This window comes from Ictalurus furcatus, chromosome 2, assembly GCF_023375685.1.
Source record: "Ictalurus furcatus strain D&B chromosome 2, Billie_1.0, whole genome shotgun sequence".
Taxonomy (NCBI): domain Eukaryota; kingdom Metazoa; phylum Chordata; class Actinopteri; order Siluriformes; family Ictaluridae; genus Ictalurus; species Ictalurus furcatus.
The window spans coordinates 14,090,992-14,114,990 of NC_071256.1; the positions used below are offsets into that span (position 1 = coordinate 14,090,992).

The 23,999-nt window shown below is 40.4% G+C and overlaps 2 protein-coding genes across 2 annotated transcripts; both read left to right on the plus strand.

Moving 5' to 3' along the window:
* Positions 1–69: 69 nt before the first annotated feature.
* zbtb49 (zinc finger and BTB domain containing 49) lies at positions 70–15,806 on the plus strand. The gene is made up of 9 exons (XM_053649610.1): positions 70–100; positions 644–827; positions 1,430–1,592; positions 1,877–2,804; positions 2,963–3,009; positions 3,091–3,164; positions 3,265–3,347; positions 14,295–14,456; positions 14,659–15,806. Exons 2-9 carry the CDS (start codon positions 673–675, stop codon positions 15,201–15,203), a joined length of 2,157 nt encoding a protein of 718 aa, XP_053505585.1. The 5' UTR covers positions 70–100; positions 644–672; the 3' UTR covers positions 15,204–15,806.
* A 3,019-nt stretch (positions 15,807–18,825) lies between these two features.
* drd5a (dopamine receptor D5a) lies at positions 18,826–21,752 on the plus strand. Its single transcript, XM_053649646.1, has one exon. It carries the CDS (start codon positions 20,190–20,192, stop codon positions 21,555–21,557), a length of 1,368 nt encoding a protein of 455 aa, XP_053505621.1. The 5' UTR covers positions 18,826–20,189; the 3' UTR covers positions 21,558–21,752.
* The last annotated feature ends 2,247 nt before the right edge of the window (positions 21,753–23,999 follow it).

Below are 23,999 nucleotides of genomic sequence, written 5' to 3' on the forward strand. Positions count from 1 at the left end.
GTGTTATATTATTTCTAATAATACTTACATTAAAAAACGGCGCCATCAATAGCAGGAAGTGACGTTTCAAACCAATAGTGACTGTTCAGCCGAAGAAAAGGTGAGGAATCAAAACATACCTATTTAAACATTTCCTCTGCCTTCATGAGTTCATAGCGCCAGACATGCTTGTTTATTCTTTTAGATTAAATTCAAACTTGGTTTTGTTTTTTATCCTGTGTTTAACACGAAGCTTCGGACACTGAATTAGCATACGTCGCTAAATCCGGAAATCCAACTTTGTCTTGGCTGGTCACTGCAAACCTGTTGTCCCAAGTTTTGGATCAGACTTATGTTTAATGTTTATTCTTTATACTTATTTAAACAATGATTTTTATTTACAATATACACTGTTAGAAATCAGATTTACAGAAATCTAGGCCATGATATAATAAATCATTACTTTCTTCTTCTTCTTCTTCTTATTATTATTATTGTTGTTGTTCTTGTTCTTCTACTTCTTCTTCTTATTATTATTAATGTGTAATATTGTATCATTGTATTAGGGCTTTAAGTGCTGGAGGAGCAGTTAGGGCTGAAGAGTAATATGAAGAGTATATGTGACCTGATTGTAATGAGTGGTGTATATATGTGTCTCCTGCAGGTTGTGTGTGTGTGAGAGAGAGTGTGTGCATGATGGAAGGGCTGTACACACACAGTGTGTATCTGCTCCAGGAGCTGCAGGAACAGAGAATTCAGGGGCTGCTGTGTGACTGCACGTTGGTGGTGAAGGGCGTATGCTTTAAAGCACACAAGAACGTCCTTGCCGCCTTCAGCCCCTACTTCAGGTGTGTGTGTGTGTGTGTGTGTGTGTGTGTGTCCCAACAAAGGGACAGGTATCAGTGAATTGAGAAATGTTTGTTACTAAATTTTTAGTCACTTACATACTTTAAGCACACCACATATTTATGTCTGAGTCTGTTAGCTTAACTGTTTTACCTTCCAAGGGCACCTGCCTATAATAAAGCACTATTAAGACCTGAGAGTCAGCAGTTAATCAGTTCCACAATCATTTAGCTTTGCTTAATGATTTAATGATACACTATGCTGTTGTTTGGTGGCAGTAATAATGATTAAGGGGCTGTCTTTTCTCCCATAGACAGCTCTCTGATCTTCATGTTGGCTTATCCTTTTTAACAACAAATACAGTCTTCACAGGTGAAACTGAAGGCTAAAACCAAGAGTAGATATTCAGAGCTATTTATTGTTTAAACGGGACATACCTGGGTAACAAGTAACACCTGTCAATTACATGTTCATTACAATTAAAAAAAAAAAAGAAAAAAAAATTGGCCTTGCTGTTCCAATAGTTTCAGAGGGGACTGTATGTGTTTGTATGGAAATCACACGATAATGTTTTATGTGTGTGTGTGTGTGTGTGTGTTTTCAGATCTCTGTTCCAGAACTCTCCAGCAGTGAAAAACGATGTGTTTCATCTGTCTATTCAGGACGTAGGGGGCATCGGACAGATTCTGGACTACATGTACACTTCTCACCTGGAGCTCAACCCGGACAACGCGCACACACTGCTGCACATTGCACAGAGCCTACAGGTAAAACAGGTCATTGTTGTTGGCTGTGTCACAAATGCATGGAAGCATACACACAACATTGTTTAATAATATCAGAAACAAACTCTGTACACTCTGTAGGGGACTAAATTAGGGAACCTGCTCATGTGTACTATGTAGCACAATATACATGTGGAGAGCATTGGAACTGTCAAAATAAAAGGATTAGACGTGATGTAACACTAAAATATATGGAAAGAAAATAGAATTATAGAATTAACACTAATGAAAAACTGGATCTAAACGTACCTGTCTGTTTTTTGCAGGTGTCTAACATTCTTAACATGTGCACTGCATACTTGAAGCCAGTGACTCCGCCTCTTTCACTACCCGATTGTGTTCTGGGGAGCCCTTTACCTGCAGAGCCTGACTTCCAAAGCCCCGCCCCCAGTGATATCACCAATCCCAATGTTCAACACAGACGACCCCAACAGACAACTGGGATGTCAGTGGCTCCACCCGCAGGCAACCTGGAAGCAGCCAGTAATCTTCCAGCTCATGGTTACAAGCTGAGGAACTTTTACAGCAGGCAGTATTTTAAAAAAGTGGCAGAGGAGCAGAATAATACACAAGGTGCCAGTCACAGCCTTCCAAAGCCGCCCACAAATACAGAAAAACAATCACTACATTCGACGCCATCTACAACAACCAGTCAGATACCACCAGACACAGGAAATCGTGCTCTGTCTCAATCCACCGTGCCTGTGATGTCACAGACATTAACATGCTATTCAAACGCTACCGTGTCCACTTCTTCCTTGTCATCATCGACTTCCTGTTCTAATACTCCTGTGCTTCCTGTGAGTGGGGCAAAAAGTACCCCTGTGTCTCGCACCATGTGCTCTAAAAAGGCTGTTTACCTGAAGAAGTTCAATTACCATGTTTTAGATGATGGGGTGGAGCCTGAGGTTTTGATTGACAGCTGCAGTTCAGAACGAGACCAGCAGGTGGGGACAGAACGCAGGCCAGAACTCAGCAGCATAGACACGCCCACTGAGGAGCCAGTGGAGGAACCAGAACCCAGGATGCTAACTAACCCTTCCCCACCACAGCAGCCAGAGCAGACATGCCCTCAAAGTCAGACATCAGAAGGGTCAAAGGTCGCAGAGAGGAGTAACAAATGCTGCTGTGAAGTGTGTGGGAAAACATTTAAACACCCCAGTAATCTAGAACTACACAAACGCTCACACACTGGTAAGAAACACACTACTGATACACTCTCTTACTATGTGGAGGCCACACCCCCTCTTTAATTAAACAGTTGCAGAGGCCACACCTCCTGATATTTTGATATGTATGAGTTATAATGATATACTGTCATAGTGTGTGTGTGTGTGTGTGCGCGCATGCAGGTGAGAAGCCATTCCAGTGTAATGTGTGTGGAAAGAAGTTTTCCCAGGTGCGTGCAGTTTACAATTGCAATTTGGATATTCCACAAGCTGTGACAATATGCTTAATCTGAATGCGTGTGTGTGTGTAGGCGGGAAACCTGCAAACTCATCTCCGCCGGCATTCAGGAGAGAAACCCTATATCTGTGAGCTCTGTGGGAAAAGGTGTGTGTATATGTTTGTAGATGCGGCAGTGTGTGCACATGATGCATCCAAATTCGACTTCAAAACAGTGCCACTAAAGTGTTTGTGTGTGTGTTTCTAGTTTTGCCGCATCAGGTGATGTTCAGCGGCACATTGTCATCCACTCAGGAGCACGACCTCACCTGTGTGACATCTGTGGACGAGGTGCCCACACACACGCACAGACACACACACACAATTGAGCTCCTGCACAATTCTGACACACAGTACTTCCTTTTAAACGTGCTTTTAGCTTCCTATTTCGACTAGCAAGGTGGTGTTAGTAATATCATTGCTTTTAAAATCAGTTAACATAAGGAATAAGATAGGACAGGGTGTCCTGTTGTAGAAAAAAATATTCAATAACCAAAGTGTCCTGTATTTAAAAAAAAAGAAAAAAAAAAAAGTATGTCATTGGGATTCCAAATTTTTTGTTAAGCTCTTTAAAGGACATCAATGTGTCACCCTCAAACAAATCCCCAATCTTACAAATACCCTTTAATGCCCACTGTTTAAAGCCAGGGTTATTTTCCCCTGGTCTGAAGTCCCTGTTTCCCCAAATAGGAGAAAAGTAAGAAAGAGTTGGGACCTCTCCTAATGTGTGCTGAATATCATTTCATACTATTAAAGTATGTTTAACAAATGGATTTATGGTAGCCTTTTTTAGATTCTCATACAAATCCAAGTACATACACAAGTCCATTCCCATACCTTTGCCGCTATCGATTCTATTTCTACCCAGGGTAATTGTGGCTGCAAGGAGAGCCAATAGGTGACTCTAGCCAACTGGGCAGACCAGTAGTACCACTGCAAATTGGCCAAACATAAACCTCCTCTGTCATAAGGAAGGTATAACAATGCACATCTATTAATCCACATGAATTTGATTAATTTTTTTTTCATACTAGAGAAAAAACCTAATGGAGGGGAGAGTGGAATAGAGCAAAATAGATACAGGAATTTGGGAAGAAATATTCAACTTTATAATGTTTATATGGCAAATCAGTGAGATTGGTAAGGAGGACCATCTGTCTACAGATTCAGTGACTTTGGTTATGTCTGGGTTGTAGTTGGCAGGGACTAACCTGTCAATTGTAGGAGTAATACCTATGCCTAAATATTTGAAGCCATTGTTTGCGTTTATAAATGGATGTCCACCTGGAGGTTGACGCCTTTCTTGGGTATTTAAAAATAGTATTGATTATTTGTTCTTATTCATTTTATAACCAGAGAACTTTCCAAATCTGTCAGTTAATGCTGGAATGGATCTCTCAAGCCTTGTTAGAAAAAGAATAGTGTCGTCTGTGTATTGTGCTAGATAATAATCGTGATCTTTAATTTTAATACCTTTGATGATAGAGTTACTTCTGATTGCTATTGCTAAAGGCTCTAATGCTAGAATAAAGAGCATTGGTGACAGAGGGCATCCTTGTCGTGTACCTCTATATATATTAAAAGGTCTTGATATTGTATTATTAAGCCTAACTTCAGCTATTGATTTAAAGTATAAAATATCGACCCAACGTAGAAATGAATCTCCAAAACCAATACTTCATTTAACAAGGTGCTAATTTAAGTGCTTGGTAAGGAGGTAGGTCTTTAGTCTTCGTTTGAAGGCAGCCAGTCACTCAGTTGTTCAGAAAGCCAGGGTAGGTTTGTTCGACCTCTTGGGTGCCAGGACAGTGAAGAGCCTTGATGCATGCCTTCTTTGTAGCCTAAGAGATTATGGGACAATTCGAGCTGCACTAGAGGGTCAGAGGGAGTGTGGTGCAGACCGGTGTGTGATAAGTGCTTTAAGGTAGGTGGGTGTTTAAAGGTTTGGAGGAAAGCATCGGTGTTTTAAATCTGATGTGGCCACCAACAGGAAGCCAGTGGAGGGAGCGAATCAGTGGAGTGGTGTAGGAGAACTTGAGGTGGTTGAGAACAAGTCATGCAGCTCCATTCTGAATTAATTGCACAGGTCAGATGGCATGTTGGGGAAGACCTGCTAGGAGCGAGTTGCAGTCATTTAGTATTGAAATGACAGCTGACTGAACAAGCACCCTAGTGGCCTGTGTGGCTAGAATTAACCAGATCCTCCTGATGTCATAAAAGAGAAACCTGGATGTGCAAGTCAGTTTGTGATGTGAGGCCAGAGCGAGAGCTGACTGTCTAGGCTACCCCAGTGTTGCGGGTCATGACAGATGATGAGATCTGAAAGTTGTCCTGGGAGATCACAAGTTCCTGACATGGGGCTGCATCTCCAGGGATGTATAGCAGCTCAGTCTTAGGATTTAGTTTCAGCTGATGAGCTGCCATCCATGGTTTGATGTCTGCAAGACATGCTAAGATCTGTGTCTGAGGGAAGAAAGAATGAGGATGAGTTGAGTGTCATCAGCATAGAGTATGAAAACCCATGTAAGGATGTGACCTCACCAAGAGAGCACGTACAGAGGGAGAACAGAAGAGGACCCAGCACTGAGCACTGTGGGACATCAGTGGAGAGTATGCATGGAGTAGATGATGGTGTCACGTGATAAAACTGTCCCTCCAGATAAACCGCATCCATTGCCATTCTGTACCACAAATTCCAGGACTTATGAGGATGGCCAGGATAGTGATTGGCTTTGTTGAAGGCTGCTGAAAGGTCAAGGAGGGTGAGGACTAATGATAATTTGGCTGATCTAGCAGCATAACGGCCACAAGGGCCGTTTCTGTGGAGTCTGCCGCTTTGAAGTCAGACTGGTTAGGATCTTGAACTTTATTTGGGGCAAGATAGAGAGGCAGTTGCTTGTAGACAGCGTGTTCGAGAAAAGAGAGATGTGATACCAGTCGATAGTTCCTGAAGTCGGAGATGTCCAGAGTGGGTTTCTTCAGGTTCAGAATAACCCTTGCTGTCTTGATTGTATTCGGTACATGACCAGATATTATGGAGTCATTAATGGTAAAAGAGAAGAAGAGGAGGATTTGTATATAGTTGACTTGAAGTTAGTGCTACTAACAAGTCTTCTTTCTCTCCCAATGACATGAGAACAAAAGAAAATCCTGACTGAACTGAGCTCTGTTATTTCAGATGCTTAAAATGGAAAAAGCATCATTTTAACATCCCTAGTAATGACTATTTTCCAGATTCTGTGAAATGAAGATAATTGAATGAATCTTCCAGGCCAGGCTAGTGAAATTAAGGTCAGCTTGTTCTACCTCTACTACTTTACCTCAATGAGCTTTGACATTTCTAATAATGTTATCATTTCATCATGTACCTCTTGAAAGTTATGAAAGTGGAAGACTGGCTTTCAAGACATTTTCTTTTTAAATTAGTGGTGCTGTTGTTTATAAAGGATATGGCCCTTAGGAATAACTAGCCAAATTTTTTCTAATTGTGTGTTCGATAATAAAAATGACGACAACAACAGCAACAACCCAACAAGAACAATACACAAACAAGATTTCTGGCATCTGTTTTGGATTATTATTTGGAATTAGCAGAAGAGGTGACATCAGATCAGACATCAGGAGTAGGACCCCAAGGGGTTGACAATGATGAAAGACCAATATTAAGAATGTCAAATTTTTGTCTGTGGGATGGGTGTTACAGTTCTGGTTAAGGTTGGGAATGAGTCACCAAACCCACATAATTATGTTCCATTTGCACTTACTAATGATATCTTATTAAGTGAACATTTTCTCCAGTTTGTCTAATGGTTGTCATTTTGAACTTTAAGGTTAAATTGGATTTTGGGTTAAATCAAGCAAAAAGCAATTTTCACGTCTTGCCACTGATTTTTAATCAAATTGAGGTTTTTGACTGGGCCATTCAAATACATCCACATTCTTTATTTTAAAATACTTCAGTGTAGCGTTGGTGGAATGTTTAGGTTCATTGTCCTTTGTGAACAGGTTTTGGAACAGGTTTTCTTCTAGCATTGTACCGTACTTGGTTCCATGTTTATCTCAGCAAAAATGATAGGATAGGTTTTGACACCTTTTGTAAGTAGAGCATGAGAGGAAAGACGTAAACAGAGGAAAGTTCTAATCTACAACATATTAGTTACCAGTGATGGCTGGTGGTGTTATTAGATGGGAGAGCTGAAATATATCTATCAGTAGCTCGACAATGAAACTATAAATTTATTATATATGAATTATATCATGAGATCTCATCACTGGCATAATAATGTGGTGCAAACTATACACACACACACCCACACACACACACACATACAGTGGCTATAAAAAGTCTACACACCCCTGTTAAAATGACAGGTTTTTGTGATGTAAAAAAATGAAACCAAGATAAATCATGTCAGAACCTTTTCTACCTTTTATTGTGAAATTTTAACCTATTAATTAAAGTGATAACAATAATGATCGTTTTAGGGTGGAAAAAAAAAAGTACAATAACCTGGTTGCATAAGTTTGCATGACTCTAAACCAATACTTAGTTGAAGCACTTTTAGAGCGTATCACAGCATTCAATCATTTCAATCAGTTTGGCACATCTTGACTTAGCAATATTAGCAATATTTTGCCATTCTTCCTTGCAAAAACATTCTAACACTGTCAAATTGGCTGAACGTCTCCAGAGCACAGTCCTTTTCATGTAACCCCACAGATTTTTGATTGGATTTAGGTCTGGACTCTGGCTGGGCCATTCCAAAACCTTGATCTTGTTTTGGTGAAGCCATTCCTTTGTTGATCTGGAGGTTTGCTTTGGGTGGTTGTCATACAGAAAGGTGAAATTGCTCTTCATCTTAAGTGTTTTAGCAGAAGCCTTAATGTTTTGCATAAAAATTGACTGGTATTTGGAGCTATTAATTATTCCCTCCACCCTGATTAAAGCCCCAGTTCCAACTGAAAAAAAATAGCCCCAAAGTATGATGCTGCCACCATCATGTTTCCCCATGGGGATGGTGTTCTTTTAACGATGTGCTGTTTTTTTCTGCCAAACATATATTTTGGTATTATGGCCAAAAAGGTTAAACTTTGGTCTCATCAGACCAAAACACATTATTCCACATGGTTTTGAGAGACTGGATATATTTTTTTAATTTATTCCTTGGTTAAAAAAGGCATGCGTCTTGCCACCCTACCCCATATCCCAGAGATATGAAGAATTCGGGTGATTGTTGTCACATGTAGGGAGCAACCAATACTTGACAGAAATTGCTGCAGTTCTTTTAATGTTGCTGTTGGCCTCTTGGCAGCCTCCCTGACCAGTTTTCTCATAAATTTTCGAGGAAAGTCCTGTTCTTAGTAGCGTCACTGCCGTACCATATTTTCTCCACTTGATTTCTCCAGTTGATTATTGTCTTTACAGTGTTCCATGGTATATCCAATGCTTTGGAATTTTTTTTTAAACTTTTTTTTTCCAACAATGAGATCCTGTACATGCCCATGGCTTTTCCAGTTGGATGTTACCAAAAAAAAAAGTTGGATGTCAAGAAGATCCTATAGGAACAGCTGTACTTTATTTTGGGGTATTCAGTCACTTTAATTGATGGCAGGTGTATACTAATTAATATTTAACATGAGTTTGAATGTGATTGGTTGATACTGAACATTGCTACATTCCCAATTATAAAAGGGTGTGCACACTTATGCAAGCTGGGTATTGGAAGTTTTTTGTTTTTCTTTTGTTTCCCAGAAATATTTCTGGGTGTTTGTCACTTGATCTGTATATGTTGCAATTTCACAATAAAGCTGAAAAAAGTTCTGGCATGATTTAGCTTTGTTTCAATTTCTTTACAACACAAAAACTTGCCATTTTAACAGGGGTGTGTAGACTTTTTACATCCACTGTACACTTAAAGGCATATAGTAAGGCATCAAGTGTTTCATGTTCATAATGCTCTACTGGTTTCATGCCGTGTTTCTTCCGAATACTCCCTTCTTCATACCATTCTGTGTATTTTTCTTACAACCAGTGGTGTGCTGTTGCACTTGGCTCCACAAAAGTCCAAAATAATATGTCTTAAGACTTTAGCTTACAGGAAATAACCTGATGTGGATGCAACAAATGAATCCTTATTATATATTGATGCCATTTTAAGGGAGCTTAGACTTACTAGCTAATTTATACAACCGCCTCTGCATATTATACAAATATTATTTTGTTGTTTTTTTGTAGCTGCTAATTAGAATTTTTCCAGCAGCAAAGAAATTAAATAGGATTACTCTAATTAGTATTTTCTGGCAGCATTGTCTGATTTAAATTTGAAAGTAAGTGGATGTTGCTGAGCAGCATAGGAACAATGATTCTCCTGTTTATGCTTTGCCTGCTGGATTTTGCATTGTTTTTTTGTTGTTTTTATTTGTTGCCAAGTCATTGATTTGCAAAAAAAAAAGGTATTCTGAAAATTTGTTGGTGCTTAGCAAAAAAGCACAAAAGACACATTTTTAAACATTTCTAAAAATCTAATGGCTACACAAACATGAAAAAGATCCTGTATATCATCCTTTTTTTTGTATTTTCCCTAAATATGCTGTATGTTAACACTTAAGAAGTTTTTTTTATATTCTATAAAACATACCTACATGGCTAATTTTCTGCTTGCCCAAGTCACAAGCTATTGTGAAAGACACTCGCCACTAGTCATTCATATTTATAATCATATTCAGCCCTTCTGTTAATTTAATAATTTTTAGCTTGCTAATAGCTCTCATAATGAAGGGAGCAACCATTTACACATAATAATGAAATCATGAAATAGTATATGAAAACTGCATACCTCATGTACTGTAGTTTAGTAGTTTTTAGTGCATCAGATCATTTGACTCAGCTCACCAACAAGATCAAAATCATTTGGCTCCCAAAAGGCTCAAAACAGACAATGTTTGGGATATTCTGACCATGGAAATTATTTCATGAAATCTTACTATGTGATTCTATTAACAAAACAGCATTAGACTACGTATGAGGAGCATTTCGTAAGAAATTTGAATGTGCATGAAGAATACAGTAAGCATGCCTGCGTTAATGTTGCTGTGCCTGAGGCATCTGTGCTTCATTAAGAATATTAATTTGCATATATCCTGATAACTGATCTCCCATAATACAGTACATTGACTTCATACAGTACATCTTCAACAAGCAGCCGTGCAGCAGATCCTCCCAGTCGTGCTGCCTCATACACAGCTGAGAGGCAATCCCATGTCTCGCCATTTACACTGATTAGCTGCTCAGATATTGAAAAGAGGTTTCTGTCTAAACCAGGGATGTCAAACTTATTTTAAGTAAGGGGCCACACTACACTTAATCAAATGTAAAAAAAACAAACAAACAAACAAAAAACAACGTGAGTAGTCCAGTAACATATCAACAACTCCTCTTACATGTGTTCATTTATATGCATTGATTTGAAATGTACATTCTGAATGCACAAACGAATGGAACATCACATATCACAACAAAGCATACACAGCTGCAATCAAAATGATTCAACCCCCAATGCAAATCAGGTTTATTGTCAAAATGTACAAAATGACTTTCAGCTGTTTGCAGTGAATAAATCAAACAAAAGCAATTGAAATAGTTTGATGAATGCTTTCCCCAAAGTGAAGTGGTTTCCACAAATTCAACTGAAAATGCAACTTATAATGATTCAAAATTATTCAAAATGATTCCATTTAAAAATGATTCAACCCCCTGGATAGAATGCCTCACTACAGCACAAATATGCAAAACAGGTGTTATCTCAAGCACACCTGATTCAACTAATCAAGGGTTTCATTAGTTGCACCAGGTGTGCTTGAGCTGGCATAGTGGCAGTGGTAGCTCAATGGTTTAAAATGTTGGACTACCAATTGGAATGTTGTGAGTTTAAACCCCAGCACCCCCAAGCTGCCACTGTTGGGCCCTTAAGTCTCTCTGGATAAGGGCGTCTGCCAAATGCCATGAATATAAATGTAAACACATGAAATAACTGAACTGGCTAGGGTTAGAAAATAGATGAAATACCTGGATGGGGCAGACTTCTTCTGAGAAGTGGCTTTTTATTGCCTGCAGAAGACCTGCAGCAAGAGTTGGTGGTGACAGGCACTGAGGTTTCAGTGAGCACAGTATGGTGCGTACTAAACGCAGAAGGTTTACATGCCAGAACTCCAAATTTTGATTGTGACTGTAACTACAATACATTCATTAATTTGTACATTTATCTTCTGTAAACACTTTACACTGGTCAGGGTTGATGTGGATCTGTCGCAAGCCAGAAGAATTGATCCTGGACAGGACACCAGTCCATTGCAGGACAACATGTAAACCCACATTCACACACTTAATCATACAGTGGATATAAAAAGTCTACACACCCCTGTTAAAATGTCAGGTTTTTGTGATGTAAAAAAATTAAACCAAGATAAATCACGTTAGAAGCTTTTCTACCTTTATTGTGAAATTTGAACCTATTAATTAAAGTGAAAAACAATAAGAATCAATTTTGGGGGGAAAAAATGGAAAATAAAAAATGTATAATAACCTGGTTGCATATGTGTGCACACTCATAAATAATAATTGGAAATATAGCAGTGTTTAGAATCAACCAAACACATTCAAACTCATTTTAAATATTAATTAGTATACAGAGTTAGAATGCAAGTCAAGACGTGCCAAACTGATTGAGTCTTACCCCAGAAGGTTGAATGCTGTGATAAAATCTAAAGGTGCTTCAACTAAGTATTGGTTTAGGGGTGTGCAAACTCATGCAACCAGGTTATTGTAAATTATTTATTGTTTATTTTTTCGCCCTAAAATGATTTGTATTGTTTGTCACTTTAATGAATAGGTTAAAATTTCACAATAAAGGTAGAAAAGGTTCTGACATGGTTTATCTCAGTTTCATTTTTTACATGACAAAAACCTGGCATTTTAACAGGGGTGTGTAGACTTTTATAACCACTGTACTTACAAATCTGCCTCCAATCTTGTTTTTTATGTTCCATGGGAGGAAACCAAAGACTGCGAAGTACACCCCCACAAACAAGGGGATTTACATCCTGGAGCTGGGATTATATATCACGAAACTACACAAGATAACCCATGTAATATTTAAAAAAGGTACTGAGTACTCGGACTGAACCCAGAGCATCTAAAACATTTTGCAATATACACCTCTGGAGCATGAATGATCACCACTTTGTTATCCTTATGACTGAGAAGGTCCCTTTTAATCTACTCTTATTCTCATTCTATGATTTGGTTAACTGCTTGATTTGCTCAATGCCTTGATTTAATTAACCTCTTGGTGTAAGTTTGAACGTGAGGCTGGATGTTGCTTTCTGACAACAATGAATGGGACATTTGCTGCAACAACGTATCACGTCAAGGTGTGGGGAAGAAGATTTTTTTGGTTGAGATTACACCAGATCAAAACCCACTTGTCCAGCAGACTCTGGAATTTCTTACAGTATTCGTCCCTGTTGCTGTGAAACCTCGAAATTAGTTAAGAAGGCATGGATATAGCACTTAGATTTTCAGCATGCTAAATGAAGCATTATACATCAGTGCTCTATTTTGCCCAGAGAGTTTAATTCAAAAACATGGACTCTATAATTTAGTGGAATGGATAATTGACTTTATTTGGCTGAATCTTTGATACCCCTGTTCGAAGCATTTTGATGAAATTATGCTGTAAGAGTAGCAGCATTGCTTACGTATATGGGCAGGGGTGGCTCAGTGGTTAAAGGCTCTGGGTTACTGCTCAGAAGGTCAGGAGTTCAAGCCCCAGCACTGCCAAACTACCACTGTTGGGCCCTTGAGCAAGGCCCTTAACCCTCAATTGCTCAGTTGTATAAATTAGATAAATGTAAGTCGCTCTGGATAAGGGTGTCTGCCAAATACCATAAATGTAATGTATACAAAGAAACAAATATGTCAAATCTGTCAGTTACATTGTTTCCAGATGAAAATGAGCAGTCACCATAGAGTGTTTTTTTTTTGCCATAGAGTGTTCATACACACGCCAGAGGCGGCAACGAGTTCTGCTACTTCCTTTGAAGCTTTATTTTGTCATGTTGAGCATGTACATAGAAAATGAACAGTTACCTGTCTCTTTGTTCCCTGCTAGTGGTGTGAATGTGAGGGTTACGCTTGAGGCAAAGTGAGAGGTCCTGCACACAGTGCTAGATAGACTCCATAACAGGCTCTTCTGATCTGAGTATGTATGTTAATGCTTCACAATTGAAGAAATCCTTTCTTGTTTGATAACAGCGCGGTGATATTATCGTGAGGTCTGTCTTGTTAGATTAATGTAACACTCAGTGGCAAATGGGAAGTGGTAGTTCAGTGGTTAAGGCTTTGGGCTACTGATCAGAAGGCTTTGCCAAGCTGCCACTGTTGAGCCTGATCCTTAACCCTCAACTGCTCACTTGTATCCTGTCTCAACTGCAAGTTGCTTTGGGTAAAAAACGTTAGCCAAATGCAAATGTATGTAGCATAATTACTGTGCTCATTAGAGAAACACTATTAACTATGCTTCCTTATGAAGGATGTGATAGTTCCAGCCACTGCAGAACTTTTATTATAACACACATCCATGAAGGAGCTAGTACCCCCTTGCTGCAGAACATAAGGTCCATGGGGTGGAGACAACTCAATGTGTTTCAGGCTGGAGATGTGTGTTTAATGTGTTGTTATGTGCTGTACAGCGTTATTTGGGTTAGGGTTAGGAGTTAAAGCTGTAAGGAGGAGATTGAACCCTTTGGACTTTTGGTTCTACAGGTTATTGTGTTTGCTTTTTTTTTTAGAAACTTTAAAAAGAACCTAGTGGATAAATTGAAGGAAAAAGGACCAGAACCTCTAGATTTCATTGACTAAAATAGTGTAGTAGATTACAACACTGATCACAGCAGATACAAAGCGCTTGCATCTATATAAAGGGAGGGAAGAGCCTCTCCTGCCTCTGGCCAAAACCGCACAGCATGTTCCAGGAAGATGATTCATCTTCCCAATCCGTTCACTCTGGTGCATCTCACAGATAGGAGCTGCAGCAGGACTTCTTACTAACATTTATACTTCTGAAATAAAACAGGTGTAATGTTTCCATCAGCTCCTGTTTGAAACAGGAGGCTCTTATAGGAAAACTGAAAGTGTGTGTGTGTGTGTGTGTATGTGTGTGTGTGTGTGTGTGTGTGTAGGTTTTGGTAACCTCAGTAATCTGAAGGAGCATAAGAAGACTCACAGTTCAGAAAAAGAGTTTACCTGCGATCAGTGTGGCAAGTCATTCAACATGCAGAGAAAACTAATCAAACACACAATGAGACACACAGGAGAGAAACCGTACTGCTGCCAGACCTGTGGTGAGTCTCTCACACACACACACACCTACCTTTTCAAACCTTGTTGGGACATTTGGTTCCATCCTTTTTACCCAACATCGTATAATTCAGTGCTTTAATAATGCTAAGGTGTCTGCAATACAGTGTGTTATTTAAATGTACCAGCACTGTTGAATTCCTCTAAACACTTGGAGTGTACCACTTTAACCTCACCTGTTTTTAGGTAAGTGCTTTGCCGGATCAGGTGACCTCCAGCGGCACGTGCGTTCACACACGGGTGAGCGTCCGTACGTGTGTGAAACCTGCGGGAAAGGTTTCACACGCACTGCAGTGCTACGCCGTCACCGAAACTCTCACTGCAACACGCCAACACACACCTCCACAGACACACGCTCTACGCCCTGTCACACTGAGGCTGACCCTACACACACTCAACTGCACACCATAACCACCACTCATTCTCCACACTCTCCTCATTCCCACAATCAGAGTGAACTCTGTACTCTTCCTCATCCTGCCTCTGCCCCGCCTCCTCTGGAAAGTTCCAGGCAAGCTCCGCCCTCTCATGACGCTGCCTCCACTACGTTGTTCTCCTCACACTCTTCTTCATCTTCTTCTTCTTCTTCTTCTTCTTCTCTCCCAGATTTGCGCTCTAGTGTTGCGCATCATTTCATATCCAAGCCCTTTCCTTTGAACTCTAAGGCTCCTCCCCATCCTCTAAGGCCTGCCCTCCACTCTGACTCTTCCTTCAGCTGGGACTCGCAATGAAAATGCTACAGAAAATGCAATCAGAGTCTAAAAGTCAACTACTGACATCTGTGTTTAGTCCACCAGTTATTAAAGATGAATAAAATGTTCATAAATTATGTTTTTCACACTAAACTCATCATTGTAATTGGTGCTAACAAAGGGATCGTTAAAAAAAAAATTGCTGCTTTCTCCAAATGTTTTATATCCAAGTTTGTTCTTTAGTCTTTCACTGGAGCTATGACACTTAATGAAATAGTGAAAACAATGAAACGTCCAGTTTAGCACTGTGCAAATTTTGTACCTAAATTATCACTTAGACAATATTGTTCAGCTCAGTATCGTTTTGCACAACAAGTTGGAACTATATTATGAGCTGAATCACTTCTTTTGTCCATTTTTATAGATAAAGCTAAACAAAAAATGGCAAGCTTTGAACACTGAATTTCTTGCCTTATCATTGTGTACAATACATTTACCATGGCCACTAGAGTGCACCATATCCTTATGTCCTAAGTGTCCATTACATGACAATGGCAGGTATAAAGTTTGTATAAATTTATTTTTCTTCCTGAGTTGCTATTCTGTTATACATTGGTGTTTAATCTGTCGCTGCTAAGACTAATTTAATAATCTAATTCAATAAGCCAAAAAGCATAGTAGGATGATTTTCTGCTGATGTCAATTATCTTTGGGCCACAAAGATGGTAATTTTTTTCATTTTCATTCCGTCTGGGAGTATAATATAATCTTTCATCTTGTTAATATGGTGGTGTTAAGGACCAGACACACCGGCTTTTGTGTGCTTTCATTCTGGTGTGTGGTGTGACCTTGCCTACTTGATCAATGAACCTGCACGTTGTGTGTGTGTGTGTGTGTGTGTGTGTGTGTGTGTGTTTATGTATGTGGAGTCACTGCAGTATGCTTTCTGTGCCACACTGATTAATATGAATCCGAGATCCGATGTCTTAATGCTTCACTGAACAGAGGAATGAAATTTAACCTACTCGAGACCCTATCACTGGTGGTCTAGAAAGTTTTACATGGGGTGATGAAGGGGTGACAGTGAGTTTCCTCAGAGTGGCATGTTCATGCTTGAAGGCACCCTTTGACAAAGAGGGTTATGGAAAAATGTAAATATGGTTATGAACCTGCCTGGAGGAGGGTGTAAATGCATTCAGTCCCCACTCACAATGAGGCGTAATATTGGAAAAACATTTTTCTCCTACTCATGCTCATGAGTGTTTGTACATTTACACATAAGAAGACTAACTAATGTAAACCTCAGCGGACTGGCTTCAAATCGTACTATTTTCATGAACCCCAGTAGCTCAGCCATAACATTAAAACCTCCTGCCTAATATTGTGTAGGTCCCCCCATGTGCTGCCAAAACAGCTCTGACTGACCTGTTCAGACATGGACTCCATAAGACCTCTGAAGGTGTGCTGTGGTTTCTGGCACCAAGACGTTAGCAGCAGATCCTTTAAGTCCTGTAAGTTGCGAGATGGGGATTCCATGGATCGGACTTGTTTGTCCAGCACGTCCCACAGATGCTCGATCGGATTGAGATCTGAGAAGTTTGGAGGCCAAGTCCACACCGTGAACTCTTTGCCATGTTCCTCAAACCATTTCTGCAGTGTGGCAGGGAGCATTAGCCTGCTGAAAGAGGCCAGTGCTATTAGAGAATACCATTGCCTTAAAGGGATGTACTTTGGGTGTACAGTCTGCGATAATGTTTACGTAGCTGGTACGTGTCAAAGTAACATCCACATGAAATCCAGGACCCAAGGTTTCCCAGCAGAACTTTGCCTAGAGCATCACACTGCCTCCACCGGCTTGCCTTCTAACCATTGTGCCTTCTGGTGCCATCTCTTCCCCAGGTAAGTGACACAAATGCACCCGGCCGTCCTCATGATGTAAAAGAAAACATGATTCATCGGACCGGGCCACTTTCTTCCACTGCTCCATGGTCCAGTTCTGATGCTCACATGTCCACTGTAGGCACTTTCGGCAGTGGATGGGGGTCAACGTGGCAGGCCCGGATTAGTGTGGTGTCCAAGGGTGATCACACTTGAAGTGCCCCCCCTCCCACTTTACACATAAAAAAGTGAAATTTACTATGGCTATAAATACCATAGATTTACATGAACTTATAGCTAAAGTACAGGCTCACCACACATACTACAGAAAAATGTAAGACCCAACCAAAAAAACCTGATACCATACATATGGGCCTACAAATGTCACTGTAGACCTTACTGATGCTCAAATCTGAATGCAGCTCAATGCTAAATGAATGCAACATGTCATGCTAAATATCATTATTTCTATCATAAATGGACTGTATGAGGACTACATGCAAAACCATTACAGAGTATTTAAAAAAAAAAAAAAATCATTCCACACATGTACCAAATAATGCAAGGCCAAGAAAGACTGTTGCAAGCAACATATCAATAGCTGAATTCATCACCTCAGAGACACACAGCAGCGAAACACAAACAGCGAAACATACAGACTTTACAAGCATCACTAACTGAGCAACCAGTTAAAAGAGAAAACTGTTTCCACAAATATGAAATCGACAAAAGCATCACATATTTGCCCAGAACTATTGGCAAATAACTCTTAACTTACTGACTTTGTGCATGAAAAGTCGTTAATTAAATCATTAAAGTTTTTTTTTCTAAATCCAAGGGAAAAAACGTGCATTGTGCTGTGATAGTTGACCTTTTTTAGTTTGTGTTGCACACAACCGCTCAATTGATTCCTATCCATTGCGAATTTGTCTGATATGATAGATAGATTGGCGCCAGCTCCACTGCGTCATTGTGGACTCAACTCAGACTGGGGGGGGGCACGTACATCCAATCGCAATTCTTTATATACATATATTTTTTAATTCTCTCTCTATAAATATATTGAATTAATTGTTCATTTTGTATCTGTTTGCAACTCTTCCAGTAAATAATATATATAGAAAATATGACAAATATTTTAAAGGTCTAGTCGTTATCTTAATCATTTGGTGCCCCCCATTAGCTGGTCAATCCCATATATGCATAATCTGGCCTTGCAGCATGGGCACTCTGATCGGTCTGCGGCTACGAAGCCCTGTATGCAGCAAGCTGTGATGCACTGTGTGTTCTGACACCTTTCTATCATAGCCAGCATTTTTCCAGCAATTTGTGCTACAGTGGCTCTTCTGTGGGATCGGCCCGGACAGGCTAGCCTTCGCTCCCCACACGCATCAGTGAGCCTTGGGCGCCCATGACCCTGTTGCTGGTTCACCGGTTGTCCTTCCTTTGACCACTTTTGGTAGGTACAATCCACTGCATACCAGGAACACCCCAAAAGACCTGCCATTTTGTAAATGCTCTGTCCCACTTGTCTAGCCATCACAATTTAATTCACACCTAATTAACCTTTTCTGTAATTTGCCTCCAGACCCTGGTCTTTTCAGGTGCTGTTAAATATTTTATATATATATATATATATATATATATATATATATATATATATATATATATATATATATATTCTTGACATAGACATGACTCAAAATAACATCCACCTCTTCTTATAAGAAAGTAATTTTTTTTTTGGCATTTGGCACAGAGCTTTGCTTTTTATGGAGTTTTGTGGGTGTTACTAAATGCAAATTAGCTGTGCCTTGCATGCTTGGTAATTTGCGGGTGATTGGTATTCATCAACATAAGCGCATGAGTGTGAAGAAAATCAGCCTTTCCGAAACTTTTTCAAATCTGGTAGATTTTTTTTTTCCCTCTTCTTGGCTTATGCAACAAAGATTTAGACACAATTTTACTAAAAGATTGATAAATGAGGCCCCTTGTTTAGACATGGCATAATGGACTCTATTCATGTATTTTTAATTAAAATCCGGCTGCCTCTGCAAGAGTGGGCAAAATGGGATATGGTCTTCCACTAGGACAATAATCCAAAACATATGACCAAATCCACATGAAAAAATGCTTCAGTGTTCACAGAATTAAGACATGGCCTTCCCAGTCCCCTGACCGAAACCCTGTTGAAAGCCTGTGTGGTGAACTGAAGAGGAGAGTCCAGGACCCTGAAAGATGTGAACAGATCCTGCATTAAGGTGTGCTTGTAGATTCCTTGCTCTGTATTCTACAGTCTCATCAAGCATTGTACTATAGGAGAAGAGGGAGGTTTCACAAAAAAGACTAAATGCTAATAACTGACTTGTGGTTTTGTTTCTAAGTTAAGTTTTTTTTTTTTTTTTGTAATTGAATAAATTCACTTCAAATTAAGGTTAATGTGAGATTAAGCTAAATAACTAGTCATTTTTTTTCATAATCTTTCTACCCATCTTTACAAGGTTGCCAATAATTTTAAAGCTCTACTGAGTAATTTTTCCATGGTTGTTATATTCTTGTTATATTTCTATACAAAAAAGGACCATATTTATCTAATAAAAGCTCGTTTTCAAGCTCTGCAAGGCAAATACATATTAAATCAAACATTTCTAGCTGTATTCCTTTACTTCTGTCTCTGTCTCTCGTTCCTGTTCTCTTTCTCTCACACTCCTTCTGTCCCTCCCTCTCTCTTTCTCTTTTATTTCTCTCTTTTTCTCCATGTCTCCCTCCCTGTCTTTTCTCTTCCAACCTCTCTCCCCCACCTCGCTCTATTTTAAGCGTTTCTCTCTATTCTATCCCTCCCCTGCTAGCGCTCTCTCTCTCTCTCTCTCTCTCTCTGACGCGGATCTGGTTCTCAGTTCGCGCGCTCAGAGCTCTGAGGTGTCACGGAAGCTCATCCTTTTTTTTTTTTTTTTTTTTTTTGGTTAAAAAAAAGTGGCATTAAATGATGTTGTGACTCAGGACATTTAAAGAACTTTTTTTAAAGTCCAAAATGGCGCGTTCAGCTGCCGCGCTGCCCGCGCGCGTGCTCCTCTCCAGTAGCGGAACGGATGCCGTACCGTCCCTGCGACCGCTGCACGCGCTCACCTGACACCGTCCGCCGTGACCATGCGGAACCGGAGTGAGCCGGAAGAGGAGGACGGCGACGACGGCCGCCGCGATCTGGCGCTACGCGTGCTGATCGGATGCGCTCTCTCGGCGCTTGTGCTGTGCACGCTCTTCGGCAACGTGCTGGTGTGCGCGGCCGTGCTGCGCTTCCGCCACCTGCGCTCCAAGGTCACCAACACGTTCATCGTGTCTCTCGCGGTGTCTGACCTTCTCGTGGCCGTGCTCGTGATGCCATGGAAAGCCGTGGCGGAAGTAGCGGGGTTTTGGCCGTTTGGCGCATTCTGTGACATCTGGGTCACGTTTGACATCATGTGCTCCACGGCGTCCATCCTCAACCTGTGCGTGATCAGCGTGGACAGGTACTGGGCCATCTCGAGCCCCTTCCGATACGAGCGCAAGATGACCCAGCGCGCCGCATTTGTCATGATCGGCGTCACGTGGACTCTATCCGTGCTCATCTCGTTCATTCCGATACAGCTGAACTGGCACAAGGCCAGCAGCGGAGCAGAGATCGTGCGAGGGTTTAACGGCACCGGCACCGGCACCACAGCGCGCGCTCTCACGGATGCGGAACAGAACAACTGCGACTCGAGCTTAAACCGGGAATACGCCATCTCCTCGTCGCTCGTGAGCTTCTACATCCCCGTAGCGATCATGATCGTGACCTACACTCGCATCTACCGCATCGCACAGATGCAGATAGGCCGAATCGCGTCGCTGGAGCGCGCGGCGGAACACGCGCAGAGCTGCAGGACCGGCAGCCGCGCGCTCGAGTGCCAGCACCAACAACAGCAGCACAGCACTCTCAAAACCTCCATCAACCGCGAGACCAAAGTGCTCAAGACCCTGTCCGTGATCATGGGCGTGTTCGTGTGCTGCTGGCTTCCGTTCTTCATCCTCAACTGCATGGTCCCGTTCTGCGCGAGACACAGAGAGAACAGCGGTGACAGGCGCGCGGGCCTTCCGTGCGTCAGCGAGACGACCTTCGACGTGTTCGTGTGGTTCGGCTGGACTAACTCGTCGCTCAACCCGGTGATCTACGCGTTCAACGCCGAGTTCCGGAGAGCCTTCGCGAGCCTGCTGGGCTGCAGGCGTCTGTGCGCGAAAACGCCGGTGGAGACCGTGAACATCAGCAACGAGTTCGTGTCCTACAACCACGACACGCTGGTGCACAAGGAGATCGCCGACGCGTACGTGAACATCATCCCCAACGTGGTGGAGTGCACGGACCACGAGGTCACGTTTGACCGAATATCGCAGCTCTCGCGCCAGGAAGAAGAGGAGGAAGACGAGGATGTCGTGGTCACGGACTCGGCGGAAATCAGCTTGGGCAGACTCACACCTTTCAGCAGGAACGGAATCCGCTGAAGTCGCGCGCAACAAGTAGGAGCGAGGTAGCAGTGGCTCAAATACACAGTAAAATCCTCTACAGTGCAGAATTCACACCTTTAATGTTCACTCATACACTGTTTACTTCTAAAGTATTGCATTATTATTATTATTATTATTATTATTATTATTATTATTATTAATAATAATAATAATAATAATTATTATTATTATTATTATGTTGCTTTTATTAACTTCTACATTGTAGAATTAACACCTTTAATGTAAAATAAATTTATACAGCATTAACTTATAGTGTTGCATTTTAAAGCACTTTCAGATTTTTGTACTCAAAACGTGATTTATACATTACTATTATTATTATTATTATTATTATTACTAGTAGTAATATGTTGCTTTTACTTATTGACTTATACATTGTAGAATTAACACCTTTAATGTTCATTTCATAAATAATAAAATTAATGTTATAATCAATTAATAAATGAATTAATATATTATAATAAAGTGTTACATTACAGCCCATGGAATTATATGTTTATATCTAAGCCCTATTATTATTATTATTATTATTATTATTATTATTATTAATATTATTATTATTATTATTATTATTATACAGATTTCAGAATTAAGATCTTCCATATAATGTCTATCCAGCAGGGGTATTACAAGTCCATGTCTGCAATCAGATGCTAATTTAACACAGCACCCACAAAATCAGCAATAAGCTGTAAGGGCCCGTTTAATGCTGTAGGATGGTAGTTAATACAGGTGTTAATTCCATACTGTAAGAGTTAACTCAAGACTTAATGCAAGCACGTACGCAAGAGTTCATTCAAAATGGCATATTTTAATTCCTTGTAAGTGGTAATTCTACAACGTAAGAGTTAATTCAGTACCTTAAACCAGCACCCTATAATTTTTTTGTGTTAACACTGAAAGGGTTAAATGAAACTGTGTGTCATGTCTGCAGAACACAAAACAGGTTAAAACAATCACCACTGCAGGGACTAATTCAGTGTTGTAGGCATTATTTTAGAATTGTAAGAACCTACTCATTCATTCATAAATCCATTTATTTATTTGTTTGTTTATCTACTGATTGATTTATTTAATTATGTTTGACAAGGTATGTGTTCATTTAAATGTTATCCTTAAGCGTTAAAGCTACAATGTGACAGTGACAATGTTGTAAATGTAATGCACCAGTGAAGGTGTTCGTTCATACGTAAATCAGCAGAGTATGTGTTAGTAGTAAGAATGAACTCATCACTGTAGGTGTTAATTCTGTGGATTTTGCTGTGTATGTAAAGATCAAATTGATCCTAATTGTCCTTAATGAACCCTTCAATGAACTATTTAATGAGAAAGGAAGAAGGGTATCATTACACTCATCGCATAAGACATAAGAATCTGTACAGAACTAAAATGAGAAACCGCTGTGTGATATCACAGGGGATTTGTACAAACCGATATGACTCACCCCCTAAAAAAAAGGGATCAGCAGTTTCATCGCTAATCCGACGAACAGACTTTGTGAAATGGGACGCAGCCTTACGTGACCTGTTCGCTCAGAAGGCCTTACATGCAAAAGACAATGAGTGCAATATTAGTATCACTCTCAGTGTTCAGTCTGGAGCTTATTCCAATTGTTCAAGTGCCCACAGTCTCTCTGTTTGTCTCTTTCTGTCTGTTTGTCTCACCCTTGTATGATTCACACAACTGCTGACGTAGTGATTGTGTTCCAATCTGTCTACAACTCTTCTCGGGTTTCAATGCTGTTTTTAACATGTCCTGGTTGACTCGCTTTCTCCATTCAGATGTTTGCGACACCTACAGCACACGAATGGTGAAATAACTCACAGGCGTGGGAACACAGTCAAAAGTGGGAGGTGCTTGCGATCATAGTTAATAATAAATGTTTGTTCACTGCCATTGAAATCATGTAATTAACACCACTGCGAACAAAATCCTATAATTAACAGCAATTACAATATTGGCATAAAATCCACAGGATTGTTTTTGAACAACTGTCGGTTTTACACCGTACAATATACGGCCTGATTTTGCAGTTATGCCTCGTAAAATAATTCTTTGCTTGTGAGTTCAGCACGTCGGTCTTACAATGCGTAATGTGACGTCCTCACTGAGAGCTGATTAGTGCCACTGTGACCAAAGATGGCTAGTGACAAAATAGTTCCAGCAGTGTCATAAGTTTTTGATTAAAATTTCAGAGTGTGACACGCAATTAAAGGCCACCAATTGGGGGACGGCATAGGATGACGCAAAAGTCAGCTAGTAGCAATGGAAAAATGTAAACCAAACATACTAATGGACAGAAAAAGTGTCCTTATTACCTCAAGCTCACTTTGAAGAATGTTTCTGTTTATATGACCCCTTCATCATATAATCTAACATGGAGACATGTTATCGCTCAGTGTGTGAGAGAATTCAGCC

Coding starts and splice junctions, on each gene's coding strand:
- drd5a (XM_053649646.1), top strand. CDS start 20,190: ATGCGGAACCGGAGTGAGCCGGAAGAGGAGGACGGCGACGACGGCCGC.
- zbtb49 (XM_053649610.1), top strand. CDS start 673: ATGATGGAAGGGCTGTACACACACAGTGTGTATCTGCTCCAGGAGCTG. Junction 3,010..3,090: donor GTGGAAAGAAGTTTTCCCAG/GTGCGTGCAGTT, acceptor GTGTGTGTGTAG/GCGGGAAACCTGCAAACTCA. Junction 3,348..14,294: donor GTGTGACATCTGTGGACGAG/GTGCCCACACAC, acceptor GTGTGTGTGTAG/GTTTTGGTAACCTCAGTAAT.